We start from the raw sequence: 11,844 nt of genomic DNA, 5'->3' as shown, positions 1-11,844 counted from the left end.
GGTTCAATGTTACTAGCTATTTATTGGGTATAGTGACTTGGAGCTACTTATAGATACGGTCTGATGAATCGAAAAGCGAGATGGTTAAATGCCACCAGTGGCGCGATGTTCATTATTGGCAGACTATGTTCTATGCTTTCTGACGTTTCATGCTATTGATGTCATAATGTTATCTCCTAGTTGTCCCTCAAGGGCCATGGTTCGTGCTCTGTGGCATGAAACATGGGTTTCAATCGAACGGAATCGGGCGTAGCCCTGATCCTCCCCCTCGTTTGCGCATCTCGGCTCCCGCAGCAACCGTGCTGGGGACCTTGATGCCACAGCAATCGCCGAACCAATCCAGGTGATCGGTGTGATCATGGCCAGGACCGTGTTCGTGCTCGTGGTCGTGCTCCTCGCTCTCCATGTCATCGGTGACCTCCGTCATCCCAGGCGCGGCGGGCAGAAGGCTACCGAAAAGGAAGTGTTGCATGATGGGCAACTTGCCCAGAACTTCCTTGACAAACATCTTCTTCATGCCGCCTTCAATCTTGCTCCAGTTTTTGGCCCCCGAGATGTCATCCAGCATGGGGCTGTGCCAGCGCAGCCCTTTCACGGTCTTCACGCTGTCGACCCACCGCACCTGATCCAGGTAGATGAAATTGTCGCTTTCTTCCTCGAGCACCGCCATGTTGTGGATCGACAGCGGGGTGATGTAAGGATGGGCCACGAGCTGCGAGGCGCCGAACAGGAACGGCAGGAAGTGGTAGTCGTCCAGACCCCACACACCGTGGGACCCGGCGGGTTCGAGATAGTATGTGGTTTGAATGTCGCGCATCAACCGCATGTAACTCACGTACACGTGGAAGACAATCGCAGGGAAGTCGGGTTTCGAAAACAGGTCGACCTGGCGGAGACATAGTAGCCACATCATGAAGTTCAGCTCGTGACCTGAGCCGTAATCGAGTCGATTCCGTGACCCTAACGAGTTGATAAGGTATGTAGATGCCTCTTCGAGAAGGGCCGGGTCCTCGAACCCGAATATGTCTCGATGCCATGCCTCGCTCTGTCTCGCGACATCGTCGAACAGATCGCGGAATGCTGGGTTACCAAAGCGCGAGCCGTTCTGGTCGAGGGAAGGGTGGCGTTCAAGAAGTGAGCGTATTTGGTCGACCACGGACTGTACTTTGGTGATGGTGGGAGAAGGCTTGCCAGCTTCGGTTGTCGCCCGTCCTCGTACGGAATCGGAGAGTCCGAAGATGAAACCGAGGATCAGTTTGTATGTAGGGGAAGAGAGGAAGAGTTCGTGATCATTTCGTGATAGGATTCGACGGACCGGCCGGGTATATTGGTGGGAGGTGAGGTCGGGAGGGTTAGGTAGAGGCGGGGTGACTGGTGCGGGCTCCTTGGAGGGTGCTGTGCTCGACTTGCTCTTGCTCGCTCGAAGCTCTGAAAGCTTCTTGGACAAGTCAATCTTGGGCTTGGGTGCCAGACTCGGCACGGAGACCTCTGAGGCCATAGTGAGATGGCAGGTAGGAAAGGCCAAGAAGAACGACGATAATACTACTAATGAATGATGCACTTTCGAAGGTGACGGTCATCTGCCACCGCCCGCCAACGATGGTTAAGGTATGTGGATGAGTCTGGTCACGTGGCAGAATCCTACCGCCTTTTCTGATCGTTTGACAGAGGCTGGGCCGATGACGCTTTACCCAAAGGAAGATTAGTGCTTTCGGAGAGGATCACCATGTGATCGACAAAGGCCATTCGGTCCCTTGGAGGCAAAGAGCCAGCTATTCCACTTCAGGCTTGGGGCGCGTGGTACGGTAGTCACTAGTAGCGCTGCTTAAGAGAGCGACAAAAGTTGTAACTTCGCCAAACAACGCGCGATGCTGGGTGAGGGGGTGAAGGAACGAGTTGCTTGAATATTTGGCTAGAGAGATCCACCTCAAGGACCAAATTTCTCGTGTCTACAACCTCATATAGAGGTTCTTTAATCGCCATCACAGCCGTTGAGAACTTCCGAAAGCTGGGGAACTTCTGATCCTACTACTTATCCACTCTTCTGCGTCTGCTTGATTACAGCTTGCCCTAGGCTATATGAACCCTGCGCCTCCGTGAGCACGCCATCATGGAACCCTCCGATTTGACCACACAAAGCACCCAAAAGCCTGGTGACTCTTCTCTCACACACAGTCCTTCATCCCCTCGTTCGTCTCGAGGAGAGCCACACCGCATGTCTTCTCCGAGCGCAGAGCAAGGGCCGGCTGCGACACCTAGTCACGGCCAATCCTACCCAGTCAATGAATGCACGCCCATCGTTTCGAACAGCGATTCATCCCGGCGAAATTATCAATCTACGGAAGGACTCAGGAACCGCGAAACGGGGTCCGTGAATAGCCATGCCGGGATCCCGGAACGGCGAGATGCAAGACCAACCGATCAACAGGCACCCCAGTCAGATGCGGAGGAGCCGCACGCCTCCTGGTACCGGCGAGTGGCCGAGAAGTACGGCAGCTTAGAGCTAGAAAATAAGGGCAGTGTTGCCCGAGATCATCTTGCTTTGGGTGCGTTTGTGTCTAGTTCCCGTCTCGTTTCAGCTTCCAAAATTCGCGACATTAGCAGTCTGACATGTTTGTAGAGCGTACATTCCTTGCCTGGCTAAGAACTTCGCTGGCGTTTGCATCCATTGGAATAGCTGTAACCCAGCTGTTCCGTTTGAATAACACGGGGAATGTGACTGGAGTGGATCCGTCGTCCCAAACCCTTAATATTGATCCCGCCAGTGTCGCTATATCGTCCGCCGCTCAGCGGCTCCGCAGCATCGGGAAGCCGCTAGGAACCACATTTATCGGCGTTGCCATTCTCATCCTCCTGGTTGGCTTTCACCGCTATTTTGAGAGCCAGTACTGGATCATCCGGGGCAAGTTCCCGGCCAGTCGTGGCAGCGTTGGGCTGATCGCCATCGTCGCTGCAGCGTTGATAGTAGCTACTCTGGTAGTCATTCTTGCTATCTCTCCTGGCGCTGTCGAAGCGTAGCAAGAGAACGAATTTTGATTGTGGCATTTGAGCGTTGAGCGTGTTTCTTCACGTATTTTTTTTGTCATCTCATTAGTAGTACGAAACTTCAAGTCAGGTGGATGGCATGCTGGGCTGAGCTTGTTGTCTTTGTATAGGAGATATTGTGGGACAATAGCATGCCTTATTCCAAGGCTACTGGGAGAGTGGTTGGTCTAGTGAATGCTGCTTCAGAGCTCTGGTCCTTCACTGACATCTATCTTCAATGATGTATATGCGAGCAAGCAATTCATGAAGTGCACATGATACAATTGAGATCTGAAACTGATCCGGCACCTGTCTGAGATCTAGCAGAAGCGAGTCAGTGAAGTCTCCATTGAACTTCAATGATATTCATACGCCCTGCGCGGTTTGGAGTCTTCTGAAACTACCTTTAGCCATCATATGTAACACCACTGTCGGCTGAAACCACAAGAGCCCAGCAACCCAATGTAAGAAGGTAATTTCACATGCGCAGCCGTCTATCAACTGGTATATCCCGGTAAGGGAAATGCCACGGAGGGCCCTGCCTCGAATGGAGTAATTTTCGAATTCCAGTTGTTTGTCACCCCTGACCATTCCAGGCAAGACCTTCTCTAACAGTATGAACCACTATCTCTATGTTTATGTCCAGAGCCACGTAAGGAAAGTTCATCTTGAGCTGTCAACGCTCATCATTCTACACAAATGGCAATTTGGGGCTCTTTCCGGGCGTCTTTGAAGCGAAGCAGAAGAAGTCCTTGTAACAGGACATCGTCGATGAGCGACGTTGGCACCAGGCATCCGGACACAGGGAGTCTCGCCATACTCATCTACTATAGGCCCAGCTTCGGTTCATTTGACAAGACCAGACCCTTGGTAAAACGCCTCTGATGATCCTGACGTGACCTAGGAGAAAAGAAAAATCTCCGAGAACCATTTGTGTCGCAAATGACATGCATGACATTTAGTTTTGCTTTACTCTCATTCGCATTCCTAAAGTCTTCCAGTTACGTCCAGAGCACAACCCCACAGGAATACCTAAGTAAAGTATACTCCGTACAGTTTGAATAGTTTCTTCGCCGCTGCGGGTGATACATGCGACAAAAATAAGTGGACCGATCGGGTTTCCAATGTGGCTGAACCCATGGAATGGAAATCAACTTCTGGAAACAACCCCCTAAAAAGGCACGAAAATGGTTTTTTGCCTCAAAACCATGGGATCGATCGGCGCCGATTTCCCCAAGGTCAAAAGTCAAAGAAAAGAAAACCCGGGGACCTCGGCACAAAGAACCTGAGAAAAGACAAAAACTTTTTCTAAGGTTTTTGCCCTCCGCATTCCGTTGTGGACCGTAATGTAGAGAGACAGGTGGAGTGGATGCAAGAGATTGAGAGATGGATACTTATTCTACGGAAGTTAGTGTTGACGAAACTTTTCTTTTTTGCGAGACAATGGAAAGGAATTCCCTCTTTAGTGCCTTGCGTTCCAGCAGAGAAGCCTTTTGAAGTTTGTGTTTATGATGATGGATGTCTTCCACCCCCCCTTCTTGGTGCCTGGCAGACACAAACACAGACACACAACCGGAACTGTCGGTAAGGCGCCTGGAGGAACCTGGCAAATGAGTTCTTGATCCCGATCGTAATGTCTCAGAATTCGGAATACGAGAGAAGACTTGAGTCGAAATCGTTTGTCTCGTGGGCCGTGGCCATACCTATATATTACCATTGCGACCTCGTGACTTGGTATGAATAGGTCTGGGCCTTTGAGTTTGCAGTATGGAATCTAACTTACTGTACTCTGTAGATGGTCAATGTAGAGTGAACTGTCCCTTGCCCTTTGGTGGCTTGTCAAGTCACGCTTTTGCAAGGTGAATATTCCTCTGATGGGTCATTCCGTGTCGATTCCATGGGACAAGCGGTTTATCCTTTGCCCAGGGTCTTTGATCTTCCACTACAGAGTTAGGACGGAGTACAGTGTTAGTTGTGGCTCATTCACCACTGTATTTCTTACACTCAGACTAGTACGGAGTACGCTCCCTTGTCTTCCCACGGATAAGGCCGTCTGCAGAACGACGATTCGGGGCTATCAGCGGTGTTTCTTGCACCAATGAATAGGCCAGGTCAGGCTCCTGCAGATCGTCGTAAGGTGCGATAAGAGAGGCAATTGCCTTGCCAACTGTCTGGCAGAAAGAGACCAGATTGAAGTATTGATTACAAAGTCCATAGTAGAACAACGGAAGTGATTCTCCATGATTCAGTTGCTGTTGTCCACAAGAATCATTGGTAATCTCTCCACGCCATGGGGAATCTCCCCGTCCACTTAAAAGAGAGAACCGCCCCCCCGGCTCAAAAGACTAGGTACCTAGGTAGTATAACCTTCAAGGTTCCTACAAAAGTCTATTGTGTCAGCCTGTAGCAATGGATCGCAATCGCTTAGCCAGAACTTCGATCGAGCTGAAAGACCATGATGCATAGCTGACGGTCTCGTAATCCTTTTATCCTGTTTTGGTGTACTGAGTCTCTGTCGACTACTCCTTCTTAGCCCTCAGGCGGCAACCCCTCGACGCAAACTATGATCGGCCGAAATGGCTAAGAACAAGTGGTAATCTTGAATGATATGCCTAGCATATAGGGCGCCAAAGCATGACATTATGATTCCTGGGCCACATATGAACAGTTCAGAAACCTTGGTAATCCGTGCCCAGTCCTGGAAGAGGGATAGCAAGCTCAGTAGCCAATAATAAGCATGACGTGTGCCTTACATCCCTGGCGAGACCTAGCGCGCAGTAGGTGATAACTGGGTAAGAAAACACGATAAGACCACAGGGATGGAGGAAGCTTATTGGCAGTGACCAGGGGTTCCTGTTTCTCTTTAGTCCTGACTAGACTACTACCGTGCGGCGCTCAGGAACGATTGCGCAAGCCCAGTTTGGTCAGTAACAAGACAAGGGTAGATTGGCGCCGTGAGAACCTGAAGCCCGCGGGCTGGCTCGGGAGACCTCAGACAACATCAAAGCAGATCTCTCCCCCCCCTAAGAATGGAAGAACGACGGTGATAGCGCAGAAGAACTATTCTTGGATGTCTGTTGAGGAACTGGACGAATTCCGGGGATGTCCCGGATTTTTTTTTTTCTTCTTTTCCAGGTGAGATGTTTCATCCCTCCGCCTCCCTCTTCCCCTGGTCAGAAGTCAAGACGTGTCAACCTTTTGGCAAGGATCACCTGTTGGCAATAATAATAATCGGCGTTGCGGACAAGGACTCTCTCGCTCGCTCTTCTCATTCAATCAAGGGGAGATCCAGAGCGCTAATTAAACTAACACCGGATTTAGTTAGCGGCAGGCGTCTAGTGGGTGGCGTTCGGCCTTCCTCCACCGAGACAAGCGAGATTTCAATCCCCTGTCTACCGCTGCTGATTGGAGGTCCGGCTCAGGTACGGACGGATTAGTGAAATCCGTTGATGCCTGGAGGGGGGTTTTTTCTTTTCGCCCGGTACTCCCGTACTCCCGTACAGTAGTGACATTATTATTATTAGGGATTGATCAACAACCACCATCAACAATAAAAAAAGTAATCAATTGCATTGAAACAATAGTCATACATGACTTCCGACCGGACCACCCATTCACTCCGCAGGAGGGTCGGATATCAACTGTTTCGCAATCATGAGCGTAGTTTTCTCTGATTGACCACTGCGCCCAACTGTTCATACTATGTAATATGAGTACTTAGATTAATTATGCTCATGCCAGAACCCTGATTCTCAACCTGTCGGATGTTGTGGGGACTTGTCTTGCCTCCTTCTTGGTATTCACCGGCTTACTGTACACATGGAGGGATCAGGCTTTTGTCTCAACCAAGGATTGCGCATCGTACTCGGATAGCCGTCGATGGTCGTGACGTCGTTCATCTGGCCCGATACGGGTGGTTTCCAGCGACTTATCGATCTAGGCTTGCTGGCAACGGTGCTGAAGTAAGAGTTCTTCCGGCCAGCTCCGTATTCGTAAGATCTAGAAGGGACCGTTTGAGAGGGATACCGTGAACATGCCCCAAGCAGAGAAGAGGAGAATAAGGGAGCCTGCAGGCTAGTACGTAGTGGTGGTGGTGGTGTGGTGGATCTTGGTAAATTCATCTACAAGCTAGATGGAGAACGCATCCATCCGCCAACTCCGCAGTGGGAGAGGCGTGCAATTTCCCCATATCATCGCTGGCTCGAATTGGTGAATTTTCGACATGACAATGGTGTTACTAGGCCATCAACCTAATTTAGCAGTACTCACTAGTAAGTTAGGAAGGTACAGTACAGGCACTGACCGGTGTCAGTCTTTGCTTTGAGGCTACCTAGTAGTTGAGGCTAGGTAACAAGGAGTAAAGACCGATACCATTCATTGATACGGGCTCCGTTCTTTACCGGGAGGTGCAGGTGGTTCGTTCGCCATCCCTCCATCCCCTCTCTATACGCTAAGTTACTGACTGGAGGGCGGGCGATCGGACGGCCCTGGTGGTAAATACGATGTATCAGTTCGATACTAGGTACGGGTGCGGCCCCTCCGGGTGACCAGCAGCCAATCAACCCCTGCCGCCCTCCTCCATACGTCGCCGTCTCCTCCTCTCTCTCCACCACCAAGCCTTTGGCTGCACTTCAGCCTTTCCTCTCCTTCCTTCGACTTCATTTTCCCTCTCTTCCTAGGTTGATCCTCCCTCTTTTCCTCTTCCTCCTCCTCCTCCCCCTCCCTCTCTCACTCTCTTTCCGACTTCCTCCTCTCTTCCCTCCTTCGCTTTTTTCACCCCCGTTGCGTTTCCGCTCCTCATCTATATTCACTATCTTCCTTCGTTTATCCCTCCCCCTCCGCCGAGTCTTCCGCTCATCCTCCTCGTCCGTGGCCCGTTCCCGTGGCCGTCCGCTCCTTACGATAACAACAATCCCCTTTCGTCGCCTGCACGCTTCTCCAACTCGAGTTAATTACGACTTTTTGCTGCGGATTTTCCTCCTCAAGAGAGTCTGCCAGATCTTGATTCAACTCGGATTAGTTGAGAAGGCTCCTGTCTAGCCGCCGTTCGGTTCATTTCGCTGCCTTCAACCCTCGGCCTTCGACCGTTACATCATCACGAGGTTCTCTTACTGCCACCTCATTCATTAATATCAATTTGTTGGATCTGTGGCTCACTGGGGTATTCGATGGTCTCGATGTGCAAATAAAGACCTCCAGCCAAAGTCAGGCTTTCCAAAGCGTACTAGGGAAGTCGCATCGGTCTGGAGGTCCCTGTGTGCTTGGGCTACATCAACTGTACTCATTTGCAAACCACGGGGCTGGCCGAATATATCTGCAATATTTAGTTATTACATAGTATCAGCAGGTCATCATGGCTTCGATATCTCTACCCCCGCAGCACCCAATCACTCCAGCATTCTCCGAATATCTTCGACCCATCGATCGGTCACCTGTCGGTCACAGCCGCCGCAACTTGACCATGTCAACTCCGCTCCCAAACCCACCCTTTGTCTTCCCGGCACGAGACCCTGGCGATACGGCGTCGGAAGCTCCAGCGACTAGACGCAGGACTCCCCCGCCCCTTCCGGCTTTCTCGTTCAATCCAGGGTCTAACCACTCTGCACAGCCGTCAATGCCGAATCTCTCAATGAATAGACCAGGTGGTCATCGGCGACGATGCAGCGAATTTGTGGGTGGGGATCGTTTAGCCATCCCTGGACCCGTAGAGGCCATCCAAGGCAACGATGAGAGTTCAGCCTCGACACCTGTCAAACTTCCTGCTCCAGGTCCCGGCTTTGGTGCAGGCAGCCAAGGAAAGCGGCGTCATGCCCACCGACGCTCAGCTGCTATCTCTAGCGTGGACCTGACAGCAATCTCAAATGCACTGGACCTGAAGCCCACTGTCGAAAGCGCTCCCTGTATGCCGGCAGATCCGATGCGAGAGCACCATGCTTCAGACGAGCCCACGCGACCTGCATCACAATCGGCTGCCATACTGTATCGAAATTCGCCACCTGCGTCCCCTCGAATCGTTGTTGAGACAGAACCCCCGACTCCCGTCAAATCAAGCGATGAGACTACCATCCCTTCACCTTGTTATACTTCGCCTGAAAAGTCGCCTAAATTTCTTGCACCCACGAGCGCATCGGATCCCGACTTCTCCACTAGAAACAGTGGCGTTGTCGAGATGAGCTCTGCAGTTGAGCCCAAGCTTTTCTCAAACGAGAAGCCCAAGCCTAGGCCCAGGACTGCCGATGCTTCTCTAATGCTCGATCAGCACATGGATTCAGCCATTGGGGATACCTCATCTTTGAAGCGACCGCTATCCGCAGCAGGCCACTCTCGGAACCGCAAAAGCTTTTCTTCGGGAATTCTAGATCATTTTGCGGGCTCGTCAAGACGTTCATCCTCGTCCAGCAACACGGGAAGCACTTCGGATACCTCTGATCGTGATGCCCGCGAGTCTTCAGATTCTTTCGATACACATAAGAGGATCTCGAAGGCGAAAAAGCGGCAGAAGAAGGTGCGCTCATGGGCCGGTGCCATCTTAACCAGAGGCAAGGCCAAGCGCCATGCGAAGAAGGACATGAGTGAGAACATTCAGCCTTCTGTTCCCGCCCCTGTGATTACGAGAACCAACTCCGACCTTGGATCGGGACTAGACGTGGACTTTGATGATGATACCATTGTTGTTATCCGCACGCCTACTAATCCTGCTACACCAGACGCTCGTCGTCCCACGTCTCATGATTCAAATGTACCGTCTCTGGAGCATTCGTGGAAGCCAAGGAGCTTCTACGAACAGACAACCCAAAACGATGCTCTCAGTCCTGTCATCGACTTGGATGCAGCTCTGGGGCCATTCAATACGCCTGACATGCACTCTGGTCGTGTTGCGGAAAGTGGTTTCTCGGCAGCTACCAAGCGCATGTATAGTGGTGGTAGGCGAGGTGAATTTGTCGGTCCAGAGATGCGTTATCATCGCCGTGCGGAGAGTGCACCTGAAATGCCACCCTTTGACCGCAGTTTTCTGGGAAACAACCGATTCGTGAATACTTCGACATTGGAGAATCCAGATGTGCTGTATGAAGAAGAAGAGGATGCTTTCTTGGCTGCTACGAGCGAGTCTCCAGCTGAAAATATTGAGCGCCCGCTCTCGCAGGTCATCATCTCAACTTCGCGTGATGATGCTGAGAGTAGGTCCGAGGAAAGCAAAAGCAGCTCTGAAACACTTACTGCCCACCCTGTGGTTGACGAGGTCCGTGACCAACCTCATACTGGTCTTGGGATTCAGGAAACTGAAACTCATATTATGTCGACTGCCGATGCTACTTCCTCCATTCAAGAGGATCTCAGACCTCGTACTGCATCAAACCCTATCCATCAATTGCAGAATGCGGGCAACCCCTTTTCTAATTCGCTGAGCGGTTCAGTCGATGTCGCCGAGCAAGAAGCATGGCAGCACCGCATGCCTGTTCCTACAAGTCCCGACGTCTCTCCGCGATTCATGGCTGCTGATACTCGACCTACCACCTCCCCAATGGAGCTGACATATAACATCCCTCCACTGTCTCTCCAGGGAAGCACACTTGTCTCGAATTCCTCCTTTCCGTCTCCCGACTTCACCGGCTGCTCATCGGATGCCCCTCGGTCGATAAAAACACCATCCACAAGTGACCATAATTTCTCGAATCCTTCGTACAATACGTCCATGGATCTTCCACAGACGTCAGTTGAGGATGTTCCTTCTCTCACAAGCAGTGCATCCACGACGACGAATACACCCCACAGATTCTCTGGCACATTCTTCGGACGTCCTCGGCTGTCCTCTGATCGTTCTGCATCATTCTCTGAGGCTGTGCGTCGCCGCACTAGCCGTGCCAACAGCTATAAGAGGTCTAGTCTTGCCAGCCTCTCTAAACTCGTTGTTGGCTCCCAGGGAGAGAAAAGCAAACTCAGTCATGAAGAAAAGCCACCTGAAGATGAGCCCGAAAAGTCCAAGAGGAAATCTCACCGGATCAGTCGTTTGATGCACTTCTGGAGGAGCAAAGACAAAGACAGACCGCATGAACACGGGGTTCGACAAGAGCCACAATTATGAAACTACCCTTTTTTCGAGACAAATATTGACACATGTACATATTCAACCTGATCATGATTCGCTTCTCAGGGATCTTTGCAAGATCTCTTACCTCTTCACATTTTTCTTTCTCCTCTTTCGCATTTATTTTCTTGATCAAGTTCCCCTTTACTGTTGTTAGGGTAACTGACGAATTTCTTTCCATTGGCATGTGATCGCAAGCGTCAGAGTATGAAGCTCTATCCTTTTCCTCTTTTCGAGATTTCATGTCTCTCGTTCCGTGCTTGTTGCAAGTTGTGAGCCAGTTCAATCAACTTGGCTTGCTATTTCCCCAGGCTACCAATTGTTTTTTATCATACCTTCTCTCAGCTCCTCCCTTCTCACTCCATCTCATCCCGACCCCGATTTTCGGAAGGGCAGGGCTTGTTCTCCGTCATATCCCTCCATGGGACATCTGATGTTCTTTTTGTTCTTATCGGGCATACTTACATTAGGGAGGGGATACTCTGATTTTTTTTTTCTTGGCTGGTCGAAGCTGGTGGTTGCTATCGGTTTTCATGGACTGGAGGCTCTTTCTGACGAATTTAGCATGAGGTCTTTATATGGATACTGAAACAGCCGCTTACGGCTGCAATGAATGTACATTCTGCGGCACTAGTTTTGGTGGAGCCTTTAAACCTTCATTCCCGTGTAAGACATCAATTGTACTTGCAGGCTCGTATTTCGTCGATGTGTGAAGCAACTGGAGGAGATATGCG

The 11,844-nt window shown here is 50.8% G+C and overlaps 4 protein-coding genes across 4 annotated transcripts; 2 read left to right on the top strand and 2 right to left on the bottom strand.

The window, feature by feature from the left end:
- Positions 1 to 84: 84 nt before the first annotated feature.
- On the bottom strand, positions 85 to 1,758 carry BO66DRAFT_395705 (serine/threonine-protein phosphatase 2A activator). The gene has a single exon (XM_025648279.1). The coding sequence runs from the start codon at positions 1,496 to 1,498 to the stop codon at positions 230 to 232; it is 1,269 nt and encodes a 422-aa protein (XP_025498909.1). The 5' UTR covers positions 1,499 to 1,758; the 3' UTR covers positions 85 to 229.
- Positions 1,759 to 1,857: 99 nt separating this feature from the next.
- Positions 1,858 to 3,364, top strand: BO66DRAFT_359667 (uncharacterized protein). Its single transcript, XM_025644978.1, has 2 exons — positions 1,858 to 2,546; positions 2,621 to 3,364. Exons 1-2 carry the CDS (start codon positions 2,111 to 2,113, stop codon positions 3,016 to 3,018), a joined length of 834 nt encoding a protein of 277 aa, XP_025498908.1. The 5' UTR covers positions 1,858 to 2,110; the 3' UTR covers positions 3,019 to 3,364.
- A 1,064-nt stretch (positions 3,365 to 4,428) lies between these two features.
- On the bottom strand, positions 4,429 to 4,921 carry BO66DRAFT_217414 (uncharacterized protein). Its single transcript, XM_025642644.1, has one exon. The coding sequence runs from the start codon at positions 4,739 to 4,741 to the stop codon at positions 4,487 to 4,489; it is 255 nt and encodes an 84-aa protein (XP_025498907.1). The 5' UTR covers positions 4,742 to 4,921; the 3' UTR covers positions 4,429 to 4,486.
- Positions 4,922 to 8,377: 3,456 nt separating this feature from the next.
- Positions 8,378 to 11,606, top strand: BO66DRAFT_423732 (putative cell wall proline rich protein; the record flags this gene model as incomplete). The annotated part of the gene is made up of 3 exons (XM_025650127.1): positions 8,378 to 8,695; positions 8,735 to 8,863; positions 8,903 to 11,606. The coding sequence occupies 3 exons, from the start codon at positions 8,378 to 8,380 to the stop codon at positions 11,105 to 11,107; spliced, it is 2,652 nt and encodes an 883-aa protein (XP_025498906.1). The 3' UTR covers positions 11,108 to 11,606.
- Between the last annotated feature and the right edge of the window lie 238 nt (positions 11,607 to 11,844).

This window comes from Aspergillus aculeatinus, assembly GCF_003184765.1.
Source record: "Aspergillus aculeatinus CBS 121060 unplaced genomic scaffold BO66scaffold_68, whole genome shotgun sequence".
Taxonomy (NCBI): Eukaryota; Fungi; Ascomycota; class Eurotiomycetes; order Eurotiales; family Aspergillaceae; genus Aspergillus; species Aspergillus aculeatinus.
This window is presented reverse-complemented; position numbering and strand designations above follow the sequence as displayed.